A 25,827-nucleotide genomic window follows, 5' to 3' on the forward strand; every position below is an offset into this window, starting at 1 on the left:
AATATACCGCTTTCAAGTATGAAACAGGACATGTGATTTTGTTCATAAAATGCACGAATAAAAATCATACTTCTCGTGGCCGGTGAGGAAGTGCGTGTGGTGCAACACTTCTTTTCTTAAAACACCTCGCGCGTCCATTTTGTTGTTGTTGTTGCTGAATACGGGGGTGGAATATTTGACTGCTTTTCCCTCCTCAGACGTCTGAATCTGGGCAACCTCTTTTTTTTTTTTTTTTTTTTTTTTTACGATTTTGGGGGGTGAGTAACCGAGCGACGGACTTCTGCCGTTTCCTGCCACACCTGTTGAAATCATCAGATTGGAAAGAGTTCCTCGGTGCACGTGGTGCGATGGCGCTGGGTAATCTGCTCCTCTGGATTTAACCGTTAAAACTGCTTACACATCGAAACCCGAACGGGTGGGGGGTGGCGGGTGAGGGGGGGGGGGTAGGATCAAATACTTCCTAATAGTTTTGTGTTTGTAGAAGATGTCACTTTTGAATAAAGTTACAATACTACCGTCAACATCACCACCATTTTCTCTTCCCGATACATCTACTGCGAGCCTTGTTAATGTAATCCCAGTACAAAAAAAACCAAAACAACGATTTAAAAAAAAAAAAAAAAAAAAAATACACGTACGAGAAATGTTATCATATGCCCTGGTTTCCAGGCAAGGAAAGTCATTAAAAAAAAGCTCATTCACAGAACAAAAAGAAAGAAAATTCATCACGGCAGATACTGCTCATCTTCTAAATAGAATGGGTGTATGTGTGCCTGTGCATGCTTTTCAATTGAGCATCTTGTGTGTGTGTGTGTGTGTGTGTGTATGTATGTATGTATGTGTGTGTGTGTGTGTGTGTACTTCCTAAGAGCAGGAATGGACAACGCCATTCTTCTGCATCTCTGATCCAGCGGCACCGGGATCAGAACACAGGCTCAACGCAGACGTCTTATTTGTCAGTGACAGCATGGACCCGCCCACTGCACTTTCTTGCAGACCGCTGGAGCCGTTTGACACCTCGCTGAATTAAGAACAGCCACAAAGATTCAAATGAGAACACGAAATACAGGGACCGGGTCATTCTAAATGATGCAGCACGGAAATATATTATATATATATATATATATATAGCTTCATGTTGAAGTACGTTTATGCTCACCCAAGAGCCAGGGAGATTTCTTCCAGCTGCGTCTTGTGGTCCGGCTGTCCATTCTCTGCTGGCTTCATCTTGTACTGCTGAACATCATGGGCTACTTGGTTTTCCTGGTCCGCAAATGGAGAAAATATGCGTCATTGAAAAGACCCCCTGATGCATATTCTATTTTTGACAAAATGATGAGCTTATCTGAGCCACGTCAGTCATTTTTAAGACTTCAGTTGTTGACCGAAACACCACAGCTGTTACTGTTGTGTGCGTGCATGCACGCATGCACCTGAACTGGTGTTAAAATGTGTAAAAAAAAAAAAAAATCCCACTGTATAGTTGTATTCTGTAGACTCCACAAGGAGTGAGTTTGTTGTTGCATATTTATAATTTTCTTGTTTCGTCTCTTTATTTTGCTCACCGCGAGACTGTGAGAATTTTTTTTTTTTTGATCTATCTGTATGTCTGTATGTGGTGGATGGACATTAAAGCTGGAGTTGAGCGGCCGAAGGGATTCTTAAGAGAAACCTGCATATTCATGTGTATTGTGTGACAATACATTATTGAAAAGCCATTTTGTTGAGGACACAGTGGGATGTTGCCAAGTATCTCCTCCTCCAATCATCACCGGACTTTTTAAAATCAATAAATCCCCCCCCCCCCTTTATCCTAACTTCTTTCATTATACATAGTCAGACTGTCACAGCACCGCACACCCACCTACCATAGCTATTTCACGGGTCCTCTTGCCAATCTCTCTCTCCACCTGGTGGAGCTCCAGACTTAGCTGTTCGCTGGAGACAGCGGTGGCACTAGCTCCCCCTGCTGGCCATTTGGGCTGTTGCTGCTGCGGGGTTACTGCTGCCTGGCCCTGGCTGGGCTGCACAGGCTGACCTGCCATTGCACTGGCCTCCCTCTGCAGGAGTAGAGAGTTACTGGCAGCCTGTAAAAGTGAGACAGGAAGTTGGGAGGGCGAGTGAGCAATCTCAAAATTGTTGGCAATAATCAGAAGAGACAGCACAACATGAAAAGCTTTTTTTTTTTTTTTTTTTTTTTTTAAATTTTTTTTATTAGACATTTCATTCTATTTTAAATATAATCTCCTCTGGGAATCTAAAAACAGCATTTACATTTGCTCAAATATCTTAAAATCGTAGAAATTGTAACATTTATAAAAATCCACGTTTGTACTTTCCAGACTTTTGTAGCAAATCTTAAATTTCAGAGATCACACACACCTCCATGCTGTGCATCTGGGTCTGCTGGGTGATCTGCTGGTTGACCTGCTGCAGCTCAATCTTCAACTGTTCTCTGTCTGCCATCGGTAGGCTGCGAGGGCAAAATACGGAAAGAGCCGCTTCACAATCCTTCCAGGTGACAGTCTCATTTTTATACTTGTATTTACATTTTTTTTTTTTTTTTTGCCTGAAAAGCATGATTAGTATTATCATAGGGATATTTTAAAAACGAACTGAAAAAAACCCCGGGCTCACCGCTCACTGAAGTGTCCCTGAGAGGAGGAGGCAGTCTGGTGGGAGGGGTATGAAGCTCCACCCCATCCTCCATGGCTTCCATACGTGTACTCTGCTGTAACAAGGGGGCAAGATGGAAAACCCAAACATGGTTATGCCAAACTGGAATTATTAAATACCACGAGTATGTGAAATATTCCGTTCGGGAGGTCTCTGTGGACAGTCCAGATAAAACCAACATGTTAGCGGTGTTTTCTCTACCAGCATTTAACAGTGGCAGTTTACCGCTGCTGAAGTACGATGGGACGGGAAAAGAGGAGAGGGATACGGTCTTATCTCTTCAGAAACTAATGTAGTATTATTTGGCACTGCATACACCTCATATCCAGATCAGTTCAAAGACCTGTGAGTAAAGCATATAAACAACAACAAAAAAACTTTGCGCTAAGCTGATAATGATAGCGCCATGATTGTAACAACAGGCGACGTCAATGAAAATGCAAAAGCGATACATTTTTCACGATTATCATTTTCCAAAAAGGAAAAAAAATTTAAAAAAAATCTTGCCGTTCTATCTTGGAACAAAGACAATTGGTATTAAACAAGCACCGCATGTTTTCTTCTTCCTGGAGGCGGGGCTTATTGCACTCGAGAGCAACCCCGACGCATGAAAACGGTCCATCTCAAAGATAACCGACAGATTCCCTCACAGAGATATTGGCGTTACATATAATTTGGACAAGATTCTCCTGAAGAAATGTTGTAAATGTAATTATTTGGATATTGACAATGCAACGGTATGGTGATGCAAGTTACTCCTGGGGAGAAAAAAAAAAGGGCCGTTGAGAATAATGAATGGCAGCTAGCAAGCTGTCAGCTTAAGAACAAGTGGATGTAAACGGCCGCTGCGGGTCGATGGTGGGCGACTGTGACACGAACACAAAACTAATAGCTTGTTCTTTCAAATCATTTTCAGACGAGTTTAAAAAGACTGGCTGATCAAAAGAAGACTCGGGGGAGAGGCGGCTCTGTTGTGTGGCAGCAATGTTTTGGAAAGGAGAGCACAAACTTTTCGATGTTTGAATATTAATTCCCAGTAAAAGTCGACTTTCTTCAAATCGTCATACGTGCTACGTGTTAGCGAGACAGACATTTCTCCTGCGGATTACAGTGCGCAAATGTACAGTATGTAGCCAACGGATACATCCAAACCTTCCGGGAGGGCGCGTTTTTTTTTGTTTTTTTTAACATGAGTGAAAATAAAAAAATAACATTTGCCCACACTCGTGCTTCACCTCCAGTGCTACAACTCCATCCCAGGGGAAACACTGTTTGCTTTATCTAAATAAGCTACTGTTCTACTTAAAAGATACTTTTGTGTTTCAATAGTTTTTAGTACGTATATTGAGATCTCAGTCAAATTTTTTTGTGGCCCTTAATTAACAGTGTTCATCAGTCATGAATGGGTTGTTATGCAGGTTTCTTACCTGGCATGGCCATGTGTTTAGAGTTTGGGTTCTGGGGAGTGGAGGCCAAAGCCTGCACAGGGCCAGCGGTCTGGTAGCCGGTCTTTGAGGTGCGGGAGATGGCACCAAAGCGTGATACAGTGGGCTGGGGGCCGAACGGGATAATAGGGTCATCGTCCTTTACTTCTGCACCCCTCCGGGGAGCCTCCAAAGATGGTTCCCTCAGACTTTTAGCCTCCACATTCTGACAGAGGGAGAGGGAAGGGTAAAGAGAGGAGGGGTTATGGATATGGAGAGATAGGGAAAAAAAAAAAAAGAAAAAAAGAAAAGGCAGATTACACATGTTCTTTGGTCACTTGATAGTGGAACAAATATTGTTCTTGTTAGTAGGACAGTGTAAAGATGAACAAAAAGTCCACATCAGTGTACTGATCGATTAAACACACAATCAAATAGCATAATATCGTGTCTTGACTAACATTCTAATTATTCACCCTATTACTGTACATTGATCATTCATTCAAGAATCTGTAAATTCTAAACGTTATCCATCTGAACTTACCATCATCTCCATGGTACCAGGAACCATAACATCTTTGGGTTTGGCGTCCTTTGTTCCAATGTACGAGCCAATAGTTTCACAGGACCAGGGAGAGTATTGCCCTGCATAGTCAGGCTCTCTGCATTTCCCTATAGTTTTGGAGCTCTCGTCACCATACTGCAAACACAGAACATGCCGTCACTAATACTTGCATATATTTGCAACCACCATATCTCTTCACGGTTAAAATCATGATATTAGATGTGTCAAATGTTACAGTTTAATGTGTGTGTGTGCGTGTGTGTGCGTGTGTGTGTGTGTGTGTGTGTGTGTGTGTGTGTGTGTGTGAGATCTGAAATAGTATTAGAGGCATATGATATAATGACTTTGTGCTAACCTCAGGAGGGTAGTCACTGGGGAAGGGATGCGAAAGAGTGGGGGAGGCAGCGAACGGCGGAGGGGAGATGACCTTCCTTTCCTCCAGCTGGGTTAACAGCTCCTGCCGACGTCGGTGCAGGTAGTCCAGGCTGGGCTGTGGACCACCATATGATGGCCCCTAAGACACACAGACAGAAATATCACTGCTGACCTGTCGGCAGTCATCTTATTCGTATCAAGTGTGACCACACAAAGAGATAAACGCAAAAAGCATAAACGAGCAGACTCACCCTGACATAAGTCCTCATAGGTGGAGGTTGGGCGCCTGGTTGATAGTAGCCATCTGGTGCGTATCTATCCCGGGCGCTGGGCTCCTGGTGGTAGAGTGAGCTGGCCTGTCCTGCTGATGGTGGGGGAACATCCAGAGGTGCTGGACTCATTCTGACCAGGCCATCCCTCTGAGATGGGTAAGGCTGTGGGGGAGGTGGCGGGCCAGTGTAGGTCCCATGGCGACCTCTGTCATAGTGTGGGGGGTGAGGATAGGAGAAGGGTGGGCCAGAGTGAGGGGCCTGATATGGGCGCTCTGGAGGGCCGTAGCCAGGGTAAGGGTCCTGGTAAGGAGGTCCTGACTCACTGGGAGGAGGAGGGTTACGGATGTAATCCCGAGGAACATACTGTGGTGGCTGTTGGTAGGGGTACCCTGAGAAATAAATGCCAGAAATAAAGTAAAATAGATTTTTTTTTTTCCCATCTGTCACACACATAGAAGTATGCGTTATTAAATTTAGTTGATCCTTACCTGCGGTGTATTGTGGGGGCTCATACTGAGAGGCAGAATGCGGAGGGCGAGTGTCGTAGCACATCTCAGGGAGTTGCGGCTGTGGGTACACTGGTGACCCTCTGGCTACCACAGGCATGTGCTTCACCCCAGAGAGGTGGTCTGCTGGCATCCTTGGGTGGGCCATGGCATGAGGTGGCAGAGGCATTCCGGATTTGGGCACAGGGTCCAGGCTACAAGAATACATTTGGCTAAATTAATTTTGCAGGATTTAAAGGATCTATCTTGCCCTGCTCTCTTAAAACATACTGTAGATAATTTCACTGATTTGCCTTGACCACTGAACAAGAGAAAAGGACATCATTTCAATCAGAAAAAAAATAAAATAAATTGACCTCCATGATACACTGTCGCCTGCTCCTCAGCTGCTACCTAAATTCATTTCCATGAAAATATTATACTCACATATCAGGTGGTGATCCTGGGCCACTGGGAGTCCCTCCATCCATCTTGCCAGGTTTACGCAACAGTTCATATGAGACTGTGTCTGTGCCGCGGGCAATGAGCTGGGGCAAAGAGGGTCCGCCGCTCCCATTGGTGAGGGGTGAAGGCTTCCGGGTCACTGCTACATCAAGAGGAAGGCCCTCGTCTGCCAAGAGCCCTCCTGAGCCAGGAAGGCGAGCTGCCAGGCGCTTATTCATTTTGCGATACCTGAAAAATATGAAATACATTACAAAATGCGTCAGAAACACTGTGGTGATTGTGGATAGATGTGAAGAGAAGCTGAAATATCTAATATATATATATATATATATATATATATATAAAATAAAAAAAAGACATTTCTTCATGTTGATATTTGTTAGACTCACTTCTCCAGTTCTTCCTGAGAGTGGGCAAAGGTGCAACTGGCTCCACGAGGACAGCCTCCCTTCTGCTTCATGTCGCGACACATGTATGTCTTGTACTTGCTGTGCTGAGGAGGCTTAAGAGAGAAAGAAAACTTAACTTTTTCTGTATGATAAAAATGGTAAAAAGCCAACTCGTGCAAGTTGCATGGCATAACAAAATGCAAATCAACCTGTTCAACACTCAAAACTGTTGATAATATACAATACAATTAGAGTTGATGCCGATAAAATGAGCTGTCATGTCATTTACTAAATACCTCCGAATTTAAATATACGGGTGTTTACAAAATAACAGAAAAAAAACAACATCAAGTCTTATTCTGATGTGCTGGGCCCCCACGAGCATTCAGAATATATTTCTACAAGTCTCTGGAACAATACTGGAGGAATCAAAACTCTTTCTTCATCTTTTTGGGGGTTCAATTTGAAACACTGACCTGTTGAGGATCAGCTCCTTTCTTGCTGTGGTTCTGGATGAAGTCCACCAGGCCATGTACCACAGTTTTCACTGCTACCAACCCCTTCTCAAGCTGCTCCCATGTAGGAGAAGGAGCATCTAGGGAAAGAAATGCATGATTAAAACTCAATGGTCACATTTCGGATTTCCACATTTACATTGCATGTAATAGACCTCCCACTAACGTCACTACGAAACCATTAATCCTGAAATGGGCTTGTTTCTTACCAGGACTGGGGTCGATGTTGGCCAGTAGCTCCAGGTGGGGCCGCAGCCTGTTGAGGTTGGCTGGATCTCCAGTCCTTTGCAGTGCAATCGTCAGCTCCTGAACACTCTGAGCAAAAGATGCTGGGGTCTGCAGCTGTGCAGGAAGCATTAAAAACAACAGGGCGTAAATGTTCTGGTGGTTTCATGGCAGACAGACTTTCACGCGTTACAAAAAGCGCTGTTTTGACATATGGAGCTAACAAGCGTGTAGCAGAACACACAAATCATTCAAGCGTGTACTGGATAAGTTTTGTTTTTACGTCACTCACCTTGTCTATGATAGACTGCATGTGTGACTTGTGAGACTGATCTCCATACAACAGAGAGGACCACTGGTCAGGAGCAATGCGCAATCCACCTTCCATGGCGATCTGAACAATCTGAGAGTCGTGCTCACGTCGCAGAGCCTCGTAAGTACGGAACTCCTCTTTCAGCTGCATCAGGGAGGAATCTTCATCCCGTTTGGTGACCTGAGATCCACAGAAGAAGTGACTTAAATTGTCTTTTCTGTCAAGCTTCTACCATAGAAAGCATTTATTACATTAATAAAGTTCATATTCATCACAGCAGTGAATTAACAATGTTTTTTTTTTTTTTTATATAAGCATATACATCTGTACAGACAAAGTTACACGAATGGGCCCCACAATGAAGTAGCATCACATGACCGGAGATATTCTTTACAGACATCCAAACAAATTTTTAAAAAAGTCTCGGGGACCAACCTTGAAGCATGAGGCCCTGTAGAGGAGCTGCACCACATGGCCTATGCTTGTTTTAGAGGCCTGAGGGAAGCGTGGCTCAAGCCTCTGGACTACAAAGAGAACCAACACCTTCCTGGACAGAGCAGAACCATCCTCTAGAGCAAGGAGGACCAACTTTAGAGCTTCCTCCTGCATTGCTGTGGGAGGAAAAACATAAACATAAAAACCATGAGTAACAGCTGGCTGTCAAAAAGCCCCAGAATTGAACATATATTGAGAATACTGCCATGGTGGTGCCACTTTGCAGATAATGGAAAAGCATCTACCCGGGCCAAGAAACTGACATCCACGCGCACGGACAGCGGCCCACAGATTGGAGGAAAGCTGCTGTGGATTCTGGTGCTGCAAGATGAGTTCGGTGACGGTTCGCTCTCCCAGAGAGCGGGCAGCTCTCATGGCTCGAACACGGCCCTCTTCCTCCACCAGCTGGCAGTGGACCAGAGTTACCAGTTTCCTCTGCATGGGTCGACTCAGCATGCTCTGGGCCGTGCTGCTAAGGCCCACACCTGGTAAGAAATGAGGGAGGACAATTATTACATACCACTGTACCATATATATATATATATTTTTATCAGTCCAGCAAACCTACTTACTAGAAACCCCTGCAGAATACAATCTTTTCAATAATTTAAACCAATAGCTCTCTAAAAAAAAAGGTTTGGCCAATGAGCATGAATAAAACTATTAAACATGAAAAGCGGAAGCTGCCAATGTTAAAATAACATATCAATGAGTTGATGCTATATTCTGCAGACTTGCACTAATCTGCAGCAGAATGTCTGACAGGACCAATGTGACACAGTGAGAAGGAGGGTGCTATAAACTAATAAAAAAAAATTAAAAAAAATGAAGTCACGCATGTTTACTGGGATTGCAGATGGTTATTTTCCGATCAACATTCGGAATTTTAACAACCATGTATATATCTAAACATGTAAAGCTGGTGCATGTCGTCTTCAAATTCATCTGCTGAAGGGGAGAACTTTCTCTGGCTGATTGTAAATCTATTTTAAAGATCAACTCACACAAGTATGACGTGGAAACTTGAAGCCCCCGGGGTACATACATCAAGGGTGGATTTTACAGTGACGTAAGAAACAGTCCAGCACTTTAACTTCAGAAATAAAATGTATTTGCATTTTTGTAAATTCTGGTATTTTAAATAAGTGAAAAGGTATAGATGTCTTTTTTTTTTTTTTCTTAATACAAGACTGAAATTCTTTCCTGGAAAAAACATCCGACACAAATGCTAGTTATGCTAAATTCACACAACTTAAATCAGTGAAGGACAGTTCAAACTTCATGAATCAAAACACAAGCTAATGTTTTAAGTGCCGGCCCCAGTTAAAATCAGTGACAACATTTTTCCCAACTTTGTTTTCTACTCTTTTCTTGTTCCCAGCCTATCAACACGAGGAAACACAAACTCATACAGTACTTTGCAAAAAGGAACAACTCCACATGCATTAAGTCACATGGCAACAATATTTTCACATCTTGAAGCAGTTGAATGCCAAGAAGATTGTACATTGAACTCTCCTTGTTGAAATTTGTCTCCAGAGTTGATCATAACGGAGGATTAGAAAAATGGTCAAAGTAACCAGCGCGTGTTTGTTCAAGTACCTCGCGTGTTGCTGAGGGGTTTGAGGTAGAGGGCCAGCTCCTCCACACACTGCCTGGCCTCCTCATAATGCTGTGTGTCCTCTGGACTGGTAATCAAGGCAACTGGCTGAGCCTTAGGAACCTGGAGCAGGACACGGAAGAGGAAATATTTAGGACAACCGATAGCAACAGCTGAAAGCTTTTAGTACAATTATGTCTCAACAGAGCTGTAGTGGGTTTAGTGGAACCACCAGTTTCCTTTTCATTTATCTAATGCAGCAGCTAACACTGCTCAACACGGCTGTGTGCAAATTATTAACATACCAAATCAATACCTTTTAATATGGGACAATACTGCAGCATGTATCCTCACTGACTACGTGGAATTGTATGGTGAAATGCATTAAAATTAACATCTACAAACACTCAGAAGCATATATTACATACTGAAACAGTCATAATGTTTGAATAAAATTCATCTTCCACTAATATTGTTGTGTCAAGTATAATAAAACATCATGAATGTGTCATGAAGCTATTTTTAGAACTCTTCTGTACAAATAAGTGATTTTCCTGTAATCTTTACACACAAGTATGGTCCCCTGATATATTTTCCACTGGGCCATAATTACATATATCAGAGCAAAGAAATATGACTTATAATAAATGACTTTGACAATCAGGAACCATTGTATCCCACTAAGGGTTTATGCTCCATTTTCTGCATAAAAGTCATGGCTTGGTGAACAGTACCGATCTTGTTATATAGTGATAATTATCTCCATTTAAAACAGAGCTTAAACAAAAAAAGGAGAGACGCATTTTAAGTCATGTTTGTATTTACGTATATAGACCCATGTCGGCCATACAACTTCTATCAGGCAATGACTGAATTCATTAACCTACGGGCATCCAATGAAGCTTTCAAAATAACTTCACCATTTTCAATACAATACGTATTTCGTGTTGATATGGACCCTGCAGCTCTGGAGCATTTCATAATAAAAAAAAAAATCCCATGTTACTTAAAAGTATTGGTTATGATAACATAACCAGGGATGTTACAAGAACAGATACTGCACAATAGAGGCTGAATGTACAGTATATACTTGACAATAAACAACATGTGGAATGGCAGCAGCAAAAGCAGGTGCAGTAACAAGTCCGCTGAAACTTGTGTGGGGGTGGAGAGGGAGGGAGGGAGGGGGGCGGGGTTGTTACAGAGAAGAGCCAACGTGCAAAAAACATCACGCAAGTTTTAAACGATTAGTAAACACCTATAACTTATCTAAGCACCTCAAACACAGGCCTCCCAATCTGCGCACATTAGTAGGCTACTGTCACTACAATTCTGTCTCTCAACTATAATATACGTGTGCGTGTTAGCACACTACGTGTGCAACGGTTGTTGTTTTTTTTTTAAAATTAAGAGTTTATGCTGAAATATCGTCATTGGATTGATATTCAGTTTTGATATTGAGGATGGTGGAATTTTAACAGTATTAATGCTAACTACCAACACGCATATCTACCTGGGAATGCTTTTTTGATAAGACGCTGTACCATTTTAACCTGCGTTAGCACAGAAATGTGCCCATTCACATAAGAGATAAGACATCCCAACCGTGCCTGTATCGTACACTTGAGGGTTACAGTCTATGCACTGAGGTTATCCATCACTGCTCTAAACTAGGAAACTCCATCAACTAAGTTAAAACATTATGAGCTGTATCTCACCCTATTGGTGAAAAACCACTTCAGAGAAATGCAGCTGTGCTAATTGTGCCAGCATTCAGTGAACCAACATAATTAAAATCATTGCTCAATGACTGGAGTGTGACTCATAAAGGCTCCCAGCCACGCGCATCATGTAACAACCCATGTGTAACACACTAATAAATAATCAGTGATTACAGACAACATTTTTCCAGATAGGGACGGTACCTTGAAATGTCCTAAGACTCAAGCGCATCCAGGAGCCGTTTCTCTTACCACAAGTTGGTGTCAACAAGGGCTCCACGCAGACGACGCAAACTGGAAACTCCGTACAGTTGTTCGGAAATGTATGGCAAACACACACAGACACGCATCTTACCTGGCCTCCCACCAGCTGCAAAAGGGCCGTGTTGACAGGTAGCTGCTCGATGTCTGTGCTGATGGCCGTCTGGTCAAAGGGACAGGCCTTTCGGTGCAACTTGTTCAGGCACATCTTGCAGACAGTGTGTCCACAGCCCAAGCTAATGGGCCGGCGAACAGTCTCCTCAAATGTCTGTGTGCAGATTGGGCACAGCAGGAACTCTGTCCATTGTGGTGCTTGCACTGGCATGGTTATGTTTATGAGTTGGGTGTGTATATAAATGTATGTACGCTTTAACACACGGAAAAAAATATAATAATTATATATATATATATATATGGAAGATTCCACTGGAATCAAGATTTTTTTCTTCCGAACTCAATCGTTCTTAAATGTCCTCACACATTGTGGATGTTGGATCACATCGCGTGATGAATACTGGAAGAGAGAAAGACAAAGTGAATTACAATTGTGCAAATATTCACTGACTTTAACAACTTGGCATACAAGTCAAAAAGTCAACTTCATAATGCTTCTCATCTTGTATCCCAAACTCACATTTGCAGCTAACAGATATGTGGAAGCTGGAAAAGTAATTTAGGAGCACAGTGAATAAATATTACAACCAACCAACTGTAATCTTTTTGTTAAAAACATAACGTATTGGCAGAATACAGGACAACTTTGATTATTAAACGCTAGCAGACAGTGAAGCGGATACGCAACCTCAAGGCTACAGCCACTTACTAGGTGGTCGCAAATACACTACTCACTGGTTTCCTAACAGAATATGTGGTTGTTTAAAACTGTCCATATTAACTCGCATACAAAGACAAGAGTTTCCTGTTGCTACTTCACAATAAAACCCCGCTGCATCTTTGCACAGGGAAAACTTTTGGACTGTACAAAAACCACAGGGTGTAGATCAGTCACTGAGCAGGTGAGTGATAAAGTTACATCTTTGGTCACCCAAAGGTTTAGACATCTTGTATTTGTTTCAAATTACAAGCTCTTGTTTCAAATGAAAAGCCTTCTGGTAATTTACACATGGCCCATATATACATATACTTGGTTTTGATCTAGTCTTGTCATTTAAACATCAGCCTTTGTGTCAAGTAGAGATTTCGGTAGTACGTGCGATTGCACTTATGTACCTTCCTTAGTACACACATGCCTCTGCAGAGCCACAATATCTGTTAAAATGTCATTTAAAAGAAAAAAGAAGTTGTTTCAGTGCATCAATGTTTAAAAAAAAAAAAAAAATCTTTCAAATATTTTAAAAAGCTCGTGTGTCATTTTCCTGCAAAAGCTGTGTTTCAACATTTCCAAAATCTTGTGTCAATGTTTTAAAAAGTTTAAATGAATCAAATATTCCCAGAAAATAGATTTCAGTGTTTTACTAAAACAACCAAGTGTCACGTAGATACCAGTCTCCCCCCTTTTACAGCCTCCCATTGGTTTTCAGATCTTAATTAAACACAAGGAGAAAGAGCACAAACACGCAGACACACAAGTGCAGTATAAATTTGCCATGCATGTAATAAAATTGTTTGTATTTTTTTTTTTTTTACCGAGCTCCCTAAATTATTTCAGGACTTCCGTGTCCTCTTCGGGATAAAGAGAAACGCGGAGCCCATGAAGTGCGTTTTTAAAACATGGATGTGTTGTGTACGAGTGCATCTGTAGTTGGTATGATGACAAAGTAGATTCCTCGTGGAACAAAAACAAGACATTACAATATAAAAACAACAACAACAAAAAATATATATATATTAAAAAAAAAATGTGCCGCTCTCTTCTCGCCAGCATTAACGTGTTCAACAAAAATAAATAAAATAAAATCATGAGCACAAATGAAACAAACGACGGAGATGGATCAAAACAACTCCGGCCTACTTCCACTATGACTCTGGACAAAGGGTGCGAGAACAAGCTAACCACCGAGTCCCTTCGCTTTGGTAGGAGCTAACGTTTGCTAACAGAGCCACAAAGCCGCAATCATTACTTTTAGTTTGGTCGAAGAGCTCGGCCGTCCCGCTTTGCAATCGTTCACCTGTTTCGTTACACATTCGCGGGTTATATATTCTGTATCGGGGCGATGCGATAGCTCGCTTTTTTTTTTTTTTTTTTTTTTAGCCATCTGAGCTAAGGGTGGCTAGCTCGGCTAGCGAGCAAAAACGTCGTTTGATCGGAAAACAATTACTTCATAATCCACCACGTGATGTTGTCCGGGTTATCTATCGCGCACCGGTTGTTCTTCTTCTTCTTCTTCTCGTCGGGAGTTATGAATCGATGGTTTGGTTATTATCTCGAGAAGAAGTCGAGGAAGCTTCAGCCGTGATATTATGTAACGCTAGCAGCTAGCAAACCCCCCGAAACTACCGAAAGCAGCCGAAGCGCCTTTACAGATGAACCCCCGTGTTCCCTCCTCCTCCTCCGGGGAACCTTCAACACGATACACCGGTGAAAGCTTCAGCATCGGTTTTTTTTTTTTTTTTTTATGTCGGTGATTTCTTTTTTTTTTTTGGAGTCGCCAGCCAACTTAAAAAAATGCTCTCCGACGGCTAACGAGGCTAACGAGGCTAACGGGACACATCGTCAGCGGCGGTTAGCTTCTCCAGCCAGCTAGCAAACGATCGACCGATGCTATGCGTCATTAACGGGACTAAAAACCAAACAGCCGAGTCGCGCCGGTCCTCCGGAACCGCGCCGGCGGAACAGATCCGTCGCCCGTCGGTGCTACTCACTTATTCCAAAAGACTTGGAAGTTTTCCCTCTTTCTTTAGGAAAATATTTCGATATTTTCTTGCCATGTCGACTGTGCAGCTTAAGCTGCTGCCGAGGTTTCGGGGGAGAGGGTGTCAACTCGACGACAGCCTCGCTAGCCGGTTACAGCTAGCTGGGCAAGACGTGTGTGCGCGTGCGCGTGTGGATATTTGAGTGCGCGCGCGTGTAACGTGTGCGAATGGCGCCCTCTATTGACGTTAGACCGCACGCGCACAGACGAAACACACACACACACACACGCACACAAAAACTGAGCGACATCTGTCTGATCACATCTGGGGGGGGAGGAGGGGGGGAGGGGTTGTGACAACTGGCGAGAGGAACATGTCCCCAATTAGGAGGACTGTTTACGAGCGCGCGCGTGTGTCCGTGCGCGCGCGTGTTCTCATACACAGAAGGATAGAAAAAGGGGGGAGAGAGAGAGAGAGAGAGAGAGAGAGACGGGATAAAATTGAGACAGAGGGAGGGATCAGCTGTGTTGACAAATAAGAATCAGTTGACAAGTTGTTTTTTACGAGAGAAAATTGGCCCTGTATTATCTGAAACACACAGCTTCTAATTTCACACCACGCTCGTCGAAATATCTCAGCACCGACAGGAAACTGGGCAGATCTCATTTAGGCGGAAGCCCATTAAGCCATTTTAGTTTGGTTTTTTTTCCCCCTTTTCCTTTTCATTGGCTTTTTACTGTGTGGATGGGAATCGGTGTGTGCACTATACTTACGCAACAGAGCTTCTCTCGGCAGCGAGGCAAGGGCGAAATTAAAGCAGGCATTTTTTTGTATTCCATTTTTGTCTAATCCCACTGATTTCTGAAGGGATTACCGGACCAATCATGATTGAGAGACCGCTGGCTCGCTGGACGCTGCTCGGACTAGGAGCTATGTAGACAGGAATTGGAAACAAAACCTTAGGATCTGGAGAAACATTGAGAAACCTGATTTGTGTTCCTTATCTTTTTTTTTTTTTTTAATCCGGTGGTGACAGTTGCTTGGTGCTCTGCTGATATTGGTGACCGGCCTGAGGATCCACGCTGTAATATCTGTGCGGTCGGCGCAAGTTTTCAGTATGGAGGGTAACTTTATTATTGCACCAGAATTTAATATTAACTTTCTCATGATGGTCAACGCTGGAAGTGTATTTCAAAGTACACCATCTTCACTAGATATCCAGGTACACTGTTGATTGCGTGTTAGATTTCTACTGTTTTAGAGAACTAGAAACTACTTTGTTCATGATGTTAAATTGGCTTTCATGTAGAGGTTTTGCATACATGTTTATCAGCATTATATGAAACAGGATTTCAGAACAGTTTAATCTCTTAAGGCTGAATAATTAATCCCGTTTTTTTTTCTCAGTTTTTATTGTTTGAGTGACAGGTTTAAAGACAGTGTATTTGGTTGTTTGATATTGAATTTGCTTGACAAAAAAGAAAGATAGAAAACTTAAAATATTGCTTATTCGGCTTGGGTCTCAGTTGCAGGCAGCAGTTGCTTATTCTCATTCTAAAGGATTATCCTGTGCCCTGCAAAGTAATCAGTGGATAAGGCAACGTGACTGAATCCCCATTACATATCTCCTTACCCGGCACATCAGAAAGAAAGTAACCGGTAACATAGATACAGAATAGATTGTAAGAGAAATTATTTTATTTTTCTTGGGTGTAAAAATGGTAAAACTTTGTTCTTTATCTTTAGAATCTGTCTGAACTTTTTTGTGCATGACAAGCCAATGGAGGAAGAGAAAGCGGCTGATAACATCCATGCAAAATCCAGTTCCCCTCTACCCACCAGGCTTCCCATTAACTGGGGGCTCATCACTGGCCCTGTTCCCGAGCCCGTTTTCCCAGCACCCTCTTTGAGCACCTCATTTCCTCCTTCTCAGAGTTCAGCCGTGCACGCACTACAGACGAAGGTGAAGTCGGTCACGCAGAGAAGGACAAGAGGGAGAGAAAAAGACAGAGACAGGTTGGACACAGATGTGCTGGCGAGCAGTCCAGTTGGGCAGATTTCCTCTGAAGTCCTTCTCAGGCCGAGACCTGGAGGAAAAGGCCAGCTATGTCTTTCTGCTCCCTCCTGGCGATCAGGTGTTGCTAAGGACTTGAGCAGTAGTGATGAAGAGGAGGAGGTAGAGGTGCGAGTCAGGTTGGAGATCCACAGTCCTCCAGCTGAAGCACAAGGAGAGCAGGGGGGAGAGGAACCTGAAGAAGAGAGGTCAGAAAAAAATGACATCCAGATCAGCTTTCAGACAGGGCAGCCTTGTGGGCTCAGGGAAGGGACTAGTCTGGAGAGTCTTCTGTCTGACAACTCAAGCAGTAGCAAGGATGACCCATTGCCTCCTCCTCCACTGCCTGTGCTGTCCTCCCTCCCTGTTACCACTGCTGCTTCCTCAACATCTCCCTGTTCTTCTTCCACAACTTCATCTTCAACAAGACACTGGGCACCTCCAAAGGGCTTCTGGAGAGTTGCACGCCCAGAAACATTGCTTCTCAATGGAGTTGGTCCTCAAAACATTCCATCCACTTTACTTTTGAAGGACTACACTCAGACAGAGGCACCGGCAGAGCCTGACGGGAAGCCCAAACCATCCGAAACAGGCAACAGGAATGATGTGGGGAGTGTGATGGATGACATCGAAGCATTATCAGAATTCGAACACTCGGACAGTGTGGATTGCTTCCTAGAAAGGTGTAAGCAGAAGGAAGAAGATATTGCTGATCCTACCAAAGGACTGTGCAGCTCCGACAGCTGGGAGAGCATGTCTTCACAAAGTGAAGTGCTCTGTGCCGATGAGAAACTGAAGGTGAAGGAGAGGGCCTATGCAAAGTTAAAGGAAAGACAGAAAAGCTGCAGGGAGGAGAGAGAACAGCGTGGAGGAGACAGTGCTAGCTCCTATGAAGACACATCATACAGAGTGGATTGTAAAGGTATGTCTCTTGAGGAAAACAGCTTGTTTTTAAATGCCAGATGTAGAAATTTAGAAATGAAAGCATGGAGCTGAAAATAAGGTAAAAGCTTGATCGCTCCTCTCTTTGTCAAAGTGGCTTCATTGTTAGATTGTTAATGAAAATATTGAAAAGCCTCTGACCCTGCCATGAAACGCCTAACTTTAGTTTTGCACTTTGTCTGCCCCAATATAAGATATCCGTGGTGGAAAGACACATGCCGATACACCAGAGACAACAAGCCATTATACAAGTTGAATGGAGGCTTGGCTAACAAGTAGCTCAGTCACAGTTCTTTGGTGATCATTTGTAACTTCCTTGTGAAACACAGTTTTTTATATATATATATATATATATATATATATATATATATATATATATATATATATATATATAGCTAAATATTATTGCAGCTACAGTATTTTGCAGCAGTTTAGAAGCTAACATGGTGTGTTATCATTTTGAATGGAGACAGAAAATTCAGAATAATTTTGCAGATATTCCCCAAAAATATTTTAAAGCTTCAGAAATGTTAACAATTTATCCACACCGTCTGCCTAGAATGCTGTCCAGCTGTTCAAAAGGGCCTTACACAAGCCTTTTTTTTTTTTTTTTTTGTCTACCCAGGATGTTGTATTGAAATGTAGTATGTAACCTGGCTGATTCCCAGTGCTGAACAGATGTCAGATGTGCAGATGTGCATGATGGTGTTGCTATTATTAGCAGTCAGAGCTGTGGGGGAAGTGTCCCTGCCTTTGTATCTCTGTCTGCGTGCTAATGGCAGTCTTTATATGTGTGTAGGATGACAGATTACGTATTTTCTCATGCTGTGCATTAAAAATATTATATATATCTGTCCTGTGTGTGTGTGTGTAAGCAGATTATGTTAATACGAGATAGAGGGTCAATATGCAGGTGCGAGTCCACAATGATGAGAGGATTTTTCCCTCTTGTTTCTGGGAAAATCTGCTTTCATCTCTCGCACAGTTACATAACCTGTCGTTGTTTTTTTTTTTGTTTGACTGACATTAAGGATCAAGCAGGGATACCCACTGAGACTGTCACTGAATTGGAGTTTTTTTTTTTTTTTTAAATCCTTATGAAAGACTCAATTACTTTGATACCGAAATGTTCCTGTAGGTCCCATCACGGCTGATCGCTCTCTTGGCAGTCCTGTTTGCTCTGAGGCAAGCACTAAATAAGAAGTGAACCTTAACTAAGAACTGAATGCACTTTAATGCGTTATTTCAGTGAAAACGGAAACAAAAAGATAAACAATTATTTGAAGGGGATCAAATTATCGGAGTACTTTTTAAAGCTTTTACACATAAAATACATTTGGTCAGATCTGCTCACATTTCTATCTTTCCTTCCTGTTTTTTGCCCATCACAGGTGCCTATGGAGTTTTGGACAGCTCAGATCCAGTCATTCTTGCTCAGGAACTTGAACCCTATTTGAGGTGAGCAATGTCATGCTTGGCCGGGGTGGTGACATACAATCCCTAAGGACTATTTATACTGTATCCTTTCCTCATGATTCCACTTCTACAGCTCCACTTTCATCCAGTGTCTGTTTTTCTGCTGGATTGAAGAGTGAGTGTCTAACAAGCAGGGTTTAATAATTGGCCATTTTTGAATCAGGTATGAATATTAATATTAAAGACGCACACTGAGGTTGCTGATACTTTACCCAAATAAGATTATAAAATGAAACCCACATTGGAGAGGGATTTATAGCGCTATTCTTGTCGATGGGAAATCTGACAAAATCCTCCGGTCATACTTGAAATATGAATACTGTAAGTATGTGAAAGTAAACAAATAAACTGAACCTGTCTTTTAACAAAAAATGAAAACATACATTTCTCATTTGTTTAACATAGATTATCTGATCCACTGTTATCTTCTGCATTTAAGGCCATTATAATAAATGAGTATATTAATTTAATCAATTTAATCAGCATTATTAACTGCAGAATGAAACCGCTGCTGCCAAAAGAGGCTGCTAATTATTTTGTGCTTGTCAGTGTTGGGATGATCTAAAACATTGACACAACAAAGTGTAATCTATTGAAACACAATATGTTTTCCGACTGACACACAGGAGAGAATGAATCACACTCAGTCTGGTACAAGGATAATCCACATGGCTGGTGTGTCATGCTATCTTTATCACTGGGCCTGGGGATAAAGACAAGTACAGACGATGAAGCACAATACATAGCAGCTTAGCTGCTGGGCATAAGGATAGATGGATGGATGACGTTTCTCTGTGCTGCTCACCGCCAAAGCCACGCCCCCTAGTCTATCTATCTGATATTACATAAGACGGCTTAAGAAGATGCAGCTTGATTCACTCTATGTGTAGTCAATTGGTGGGAAATATGATGTCGCTGGCTATTTCTCAACACAGAATAAGCTTTGCACTCTTGAGCACTTAATTTTTCTTAAATCGATGGCGATATAGCCTCATCTCATCATACACTCAACTCTTTCCATTGCCTTGCCATTTTCATCACCTAAATTTAATATTTCTTTTATTAATTTGTATATTTCTCTCTCAGGTCACTTCTTGTAATCAGTGATGAACTACCTCTAAGCCCAAGACATGAGGAAGCCAAGCGTCTTCTGGAGCGAGCAAGACTCAAGGCTCGCTCAAATCACATCAAAGGCGATCGTCCCAGCAGACGCTCCCACTCTGATCAGAGAGCCACCGTGTAAGTTGTCGAAAAATGCCTGTGGGGGCTGTAACTTCTTTGGCATCTTCAGGAGCAAGATGTCAGAGACTGACCATCCCACCTGTTTGTGCAGTTTTGTGTGCATGATTATGAAACAAATGTGTCATGAAAAGTTCCCTTTACAGGTTTTTTCTGTTTCTGTGCTTCTTGTTTTATCACTTAACTCCCACACATAAGTCTGTCTTTGCTATTCAACAAACTTCTGTACTTTGTCTATCCTATGCTTCTACTTGGCCTGTTTTTTGGCAAACCTAATGTTGCATACCTAAAAATAAGTTAAAGCTCTGGAACCTGGCTGAGTTTTGTAATTGCAGACACAAAGCTGACAATGTCATGAAACCATTTGGTTTCATTCTGTTTATGTAACGTGTATACATCATGCGGTTTTGTTGAAATCCCCTTATGTCAGCAGGAAGCTTTCTCTAAATTTAGGATTTAGGAGTATTTGCAATGGATCCCACATTCATGGCCGCATTACAAACCTGGTCTGTGGACAGAAGATGTCACTATGCGTACAGTGTATCTTATTACAATTTACTATGTGAATGTTATTTCTTCATGTAATATGAAAATGGATGACCTGAGGAGCACGTTTAGTTGTGACTGAGTCAGTTGAGTGTCCTACATCAACGTAGTCTGATGCTGACAGACGACTGTGACTCCTCTACACTTTAACTTTCATTTTACTTCACTTCTATATAATACTAGTGTACAAATTGACAAAATAACAGCTGCTTTAAATGTCTCTAATATGCACTCCTTGTAATTTCTTGCAGAAAGAAGCAGCAAATTGAATCTCCTGGTCCAACAAAAGCACAGAGGGCTGTTCAAACCAAAGAAAATCTTCACGCTCAGACTGTATCTGGTCCCCTCCGCGTACCAACTCAAAGAGACACTTCCCCCAGTGACCAAGTAGGTCGATCAAGACGGTATGGTTGTTCACCAACGCGTGTACGCTTTGAGGATGAATCAGAGAAAGAAGCAGAGTCTCGCTATTTGGATAGAGTGAGACAGCGAGGCAGGCCTGGCATGCCCAAGAACAACAGTAAGGACAGTAATACAGATTCTAGCAGTAGTGGCTCAGAGAGGAGCCGAAGCCACAGAAGTGCATCTATGCCTCCTTCACAGAAGCAAGAAGATGTGGGAGTTAGTTGTGAAACCACAACCGTGATTAAAGAAATAATAGTGCTGGTGAAAAAATGTGAGGCTTGTGGTTCTGTGGTCAGGGAACCTCAGCCAGTCTTATCACCATCAGATCCACAGAACGCTGAGCCACAGCAGCCTGGCAACCCCGAGGACCCACGTGGGAAAGCTTCTCCTCGCTGGATGTCTCCAAACAAACCAGAAGCGAGTACTCGTCCTAAAGCTCCTCTTACTGTCACTTTTGCTGGAGCTTTTGTGCTGGGGGAAAATAAAGAAAGTAGCACAGGGTGGAAGTCATCCGGGTTTGGAAAACTTCGGAGAAGAAGCAGGAAAGGAGAAAGTCGGTTGGAGTCTGGCCATGGACCTTACGGCCCGTCATGGGCTCAGCGGCGTAACTCAAATCCACGGAACAGGGTCAACTTGAGCAGAGCTGTTTCATTTGCCCCTGATAGCCCCATTGCTCTGGAGCCACATTTGCTAGAGGCCTCTGGTGGACTAAGGGAATCACCCACCCCATCGCTGCCTATCAAGTCAGCCCTGAAGTCGAGCTCGAGAAACCGCTCTGCTGCAGGTCAGTCCACAGTTCAGTTCCAAATTACCTCAAGTCAGGGAGGAGAGGGCGGATCCCAATCCATCCTGGACTCTCCAGAGACAAGAAGGGAGTCTCCAGTGTCTCTAACCCAAGGGGCACCAGCAACAAGCAGCCCAGTGCCCTGTATCAGACCCTCCACTCTGAGGTACTCCCCAGCCAGATGCAACACAGACATGACAACCTCTGAACTCTGGGATGCCACTCCAGATGGAGCAGGTGAGCGGTCACTGGGGATGAACACTGTCATGTGTAGCTCTCTGTTTCTGTGGAAGATAGTGTGAAGATGTCTGAATTTGTAGTTTCTGATGATTATATTTCTTGAAATCATACTTTACTTTCATATGAATGGATACTGTAATGGAATATTTATTCATATCCTTTACGAAACTTTCACCAGACTGTTAAAACGTAATTTTAGTAAAAGCCCTGGAATTAAGGTTGCAAAATAAGTATTATTAGTACAATATACTCATTTTCAAAAGCGGTGTTATACTACTACATATAACATTTGACTACGAGTCTAGTGTTGTCACCATTTTGATGTAGCACCAGTATGAGTTGGAACTAATTTGAGCTAATTTACATACTTAGTTGTCTTTTATTTTATAATAAAGCCTTATATTTTATAAACTTGTTATAAAGTACAAATGGTAACTGATTGCCCAATAAATACAGTGGAAAAAAAGTAAAACATGTCTGCCTGAGCTATAACGGAGTAGCAGTATAAAGATAGAATTTCACTTTCTGCCAAGATCAGATCATCACAGCTGAAATCTGTTTTGGAATTCACATAATTGTATTTAAATAGAACAGTTTCTTTCTGTTTACAGGTTTAAGTGGAGATACTGTTCCTGGTTCGGAGTGCCGTGCTCTGCGTGGCCTGGTTATGTCTCGGGCCGAGGACCTCAGAGCAGAGCTGCTGAGAGCAGAACATCTGAAAGCAGAGGCTATATGGGAGGAAAACTCTGACGGATCCAGGTAAGCCAAGATAACAATGTTCTTGTCATAGCTTCGACAATAAATCCCCTGCCCCCACCAGCACTGTTCCCGAAATTACTTGAGCATGCCACTGGTAGCAGTTAGGAGATTAGAACCTGCCCTGCTGTCCACAGGATGTTAGTGTTAGAAATATTCTGTGAATACCAAGACAATCCTGCCCTCTTTTGGTAATGAAAAGTAGTAGTCATTTAATCCATTTATAAAAGAAAGATAAAACCGTCAGCAAAGTCATGATTTGAACTGCTTCTCTCAACAACAAAAAAAGCTTTCCCTGGTGTGTTTTTTTTAATTTTAGTTTGTGAAGTCAATGTTTCTATATTGATCAATTTAATTATATATTACTGTGTAGTTGAAAGATATTTATAACTTTCCTTTTGTAGAAAGCTGGATGGACGGCCGAAGCTCTTTCTGCGTCGCTTCTTTTCCTCCATTGGTCTGAACAGCGTTGGTAGACTTGTAAAAGGAGGTCGCTCCAGTAGTATGGAACAGCTCAGTGTCCCTTCTGTCCCCCGGGCAAGCTCAACTTCACCGAGCCCCACGCGCAGACAGCAGCCCACCATACGCATCCAGAGGACACCCTCACTGCAGACGCTACACACGGTGAGCAAGGGAGAGCAAACAGTTTTTATGTTGTGTTTTTATCTGGACGGCTCTGCCATTGTTTTTGTATCCTCTCTATTTCTGTCATACAGTTGCATTTGACCACATCAAATACATGTGATTTTTACCTCAAATCTAGGAAGTCGGGAGAATACGTGTAATTTACATGCCTTTAAAGTTCCAGCTCTGCCTGAAGTACCTTTAAAAAATTAATTGAAACAGTAGACCAACCAAGTATTACCAACCTTGTTGCCTGACACGGGGAGCTCAAACAATTCTTTTCAGGTTATTTTTTTTTAATTTTCTTCATGTTTGTATTGTTGCCACCCCTGTTGTCCACCTTGCAGCTGTAGGAATGCACACAACAGAATTAGATCACTTCCTGCTCCAGCCAATCACAACCTGCATTAGCATTAAGTGTGTGCGTGTGTATGTGTGTGCATGTACATGTCTGCGAGTGGTGTCAAAGTTGAACAGGGGTGGTAAAGAAAAATGATTTCAGTTCCAAAAGCTGGTCTGATTGATTTTGTCAAAATGAAATACACAAATTGTTACAGTGCCTCTCATTTGCCACTAGGTGCTGCCACTGGCCCAACTGCGTAAAGCCTCCTCTGTGCAGAGTTTAGAGAGAAGAACAGAACGTTCAACAATACTTGGAGAGGTGCAGATACCATATGGCCTGGCACCCAGGTAAGGTCCAAAGGCAATTAAAAGAGAGGGAAAGATACCAAAAGGGAGGGATGACTGGTGAAAAAAAAAATAAATAAAACCACTTGATATATTGTTTTATAAAGTTAAATAACTGTCTTTAAAAGTATGAATTTCTGCTTTGATAGCCCTGATAGCCCTCAGCTGGAGCTTCACAGGGCACTGAGTGTTGAAGATGTACTTCCCTCTCGAATGGTGCGTCCAGTGGGCCGGGTCACCCAGGCCTTCCCTGATGGGACTCTCCTCTTGGAGCTCATCAAACCCCCAAACGGTCCTTTTGGTTTTGTCATTTCAAGGGGCAAAGGTCGACCAGACACAGGTAACTTTGTTTTCATCACTGTTTTCCTTGTCCCTGAAATCTTGAGTTTCAGAGCAGTTGCAGCATTAATTTCGTGCCTGTGGTAGCATCAGTTAAACTACTTTGCAATGGTATCCTGAGAATAGAAGAGAAAAGAATTCAACTCACATGCATCCTCTCTTCTTCCTGATTTCCCCCTGATTTTTGTCTCTTTTCTGTAGGTATATATGTTGAGAAAGTGGGTGACGGTAGTGGTGAAGGCCTATATGTCGGTCTCCTCGGCATTGGCGATGAAATTCTCCAGGTGAACGGAGAGGTGGTGGCTGGACTCAGTTTGGACCAGGTGACACGGCTCATGACCCGGGAGAGCACTGCTTCTCTGCGGATCATGCCGGCTCGACGAAGTCAGCGGTGACTGGAAGGAGAGGCGTAGCACACGGCCACTTCTCCTGAACACAGGGATAGTAATTGACCACTGCAGACACTGCGGCTTGGCTGCAACACATGATAGATGAGACATAGTCAGTGTATATTACAGTGCAATATGACACACATGGAATAACGAGGGTAGGACGTCAGTCCCCATAATGTAAACTGACAGTATGACACAGCAAAGGATCAATAGGAAAAATAACCAAATTACGAATCTAAAACCAACCAAATCGGGGTATTTATTGTGATTCCAATCAAAACCAGCACACTTTGTTTCTGGTTTTATTTTTTATATTGCAGATTTAGATGAATAGGGAAAGACTATGTTTATTTTCTTGTGACTTCTTTTGCTCTTTACATCACACAGAGTATAATATTCTAAATGCTTTGTGAGTGAAATTATTTTGTCACATTTTTAAAATTGTGAACAGATCTATATTTATGTTGATTTTTTTTTTTTTTTTTTTTTTTTAGATGACATGATCTGTAGCAATGTGCCCCATGTTAGCTTGGCCCATAGGACCCCAAACTGAAGAGCACAAGCTAATGTGCACAAGCAAAGAAAGCAAATTATGACCTCCGATATGCAGTGCATCATATTTTCTTGGGGCTCTGCATGGTCCCTTTGCTTGTGTATCACCTATTCTTTCATGAACTTGATACTGTTTTGCTTCTAAATAAACATGTTTTATTTTGTCAAACCTTTTGATCCTTGAATGTCATACATTT

General features: G+C 42.5%; 2 protein-coding genes across 4 annotated transcripts; one reads left to right on the forward strand and one right to left on the reverse strand.

The window, feature by feature from the left end:
* Positions 1-137: 137 nt before the first annotated feature.
* On the reverse strand, positions 138-14,757 carry rc3h1b (ring finger and CCCH-type domains 1b). Of its 3 annotated transcripts, none has more exons than XM_069718329.1 (20): positions 14,605-14,757; positions 11,876-12,295; positions 9,802-9,922; positions 8,445-8,684; positions 8,140-8,315; positions 7,684-7,884; positions 7,376-7,508; positions 7,128-7,246; positions 6,652-6,764; positions 6,245-6,490; positions 5,801-6,012; positions 5,292-5,701; positions 5,021-5,179; positions 4,645-4,800; positions 4,104-4,326; positions 2,638-2,731; positions 2,383-2,473; positions 1,869-2,087; positions 1,160-1,263; positions 138-1,021 (listed from the first exon to the last, which is right to left on the reverse strand). In XM_069718329.1, the coding sequence occupies exons 2-20, from the start codon at positions 12,104-12,106 to the stop codon at positions 865-867; spliced, it is 3,405 nt and encodes a 1,134-aa protein (XP_069574430.1). In that variant the 5' UTR covers positions 12,107-12,295; positions 14,605-14,757; the 3' UTR covers positions 138-864. The 3 variants fall into 3 exon arrangements, with proteins under 3 accessions (XP_069574430.1, XP_069574431.1, XP_069574429.1); XM_069718330.1 differs by having other exon boundaries at positions 2,638-2,728; positions 14,061-14,757; XM_069718328.1 differs by having other exon boundaries at positions 14,061-14,757.
* Positions 14,758-14,944: 187 nt separating this feature from the next.
* On the forward strand, positions 14,945-25,793 carry LOC138632625 (uncharacterized protein KIAA1614). Its single transcript, XM_069718344.1, has 9 exons — positions 14,945-17,570; positions 18,982-19,048; positions 20,153-20,305; positions 21,103-22,277; positions 22,892-23,039; positions 23,441-23,660; positions 24,238-24,350; positions 24,497-24,687; positions 24,888-25,793. The coding sequence occupies exons 1-9, from the start codon at positions 16,376-16,378 to the stop codon at positions 25,079-25,081; spliced, it is 3,456 nt and encodes a 1,151-aa protein (XP_069574445.1). The 5' UTR covers positions 14,945-16,375; the 3' UTR covers positions 25,082-25,793.
* Positions 25,794-25,827: the final 34 nt, after the last annotated feature.

Source organism: Brachyistius frenatus, unplaced genomic scaffold (genome assembly GCF_029030835.1).
Source record: "Brachyistius frenatus isolate BFR_SWC_R1_liver_20210118 unplaced genomic scaffold, ASM2903083v1 Contig_190, whole genome shotgun sequence".
In the NCBI taxonomy this organism is placed as follows: Eukaryota; Metazoa; Chordata; class Actinopteri; family Embiotocidae; genus Brachyistius; species Brachyistius frenatus.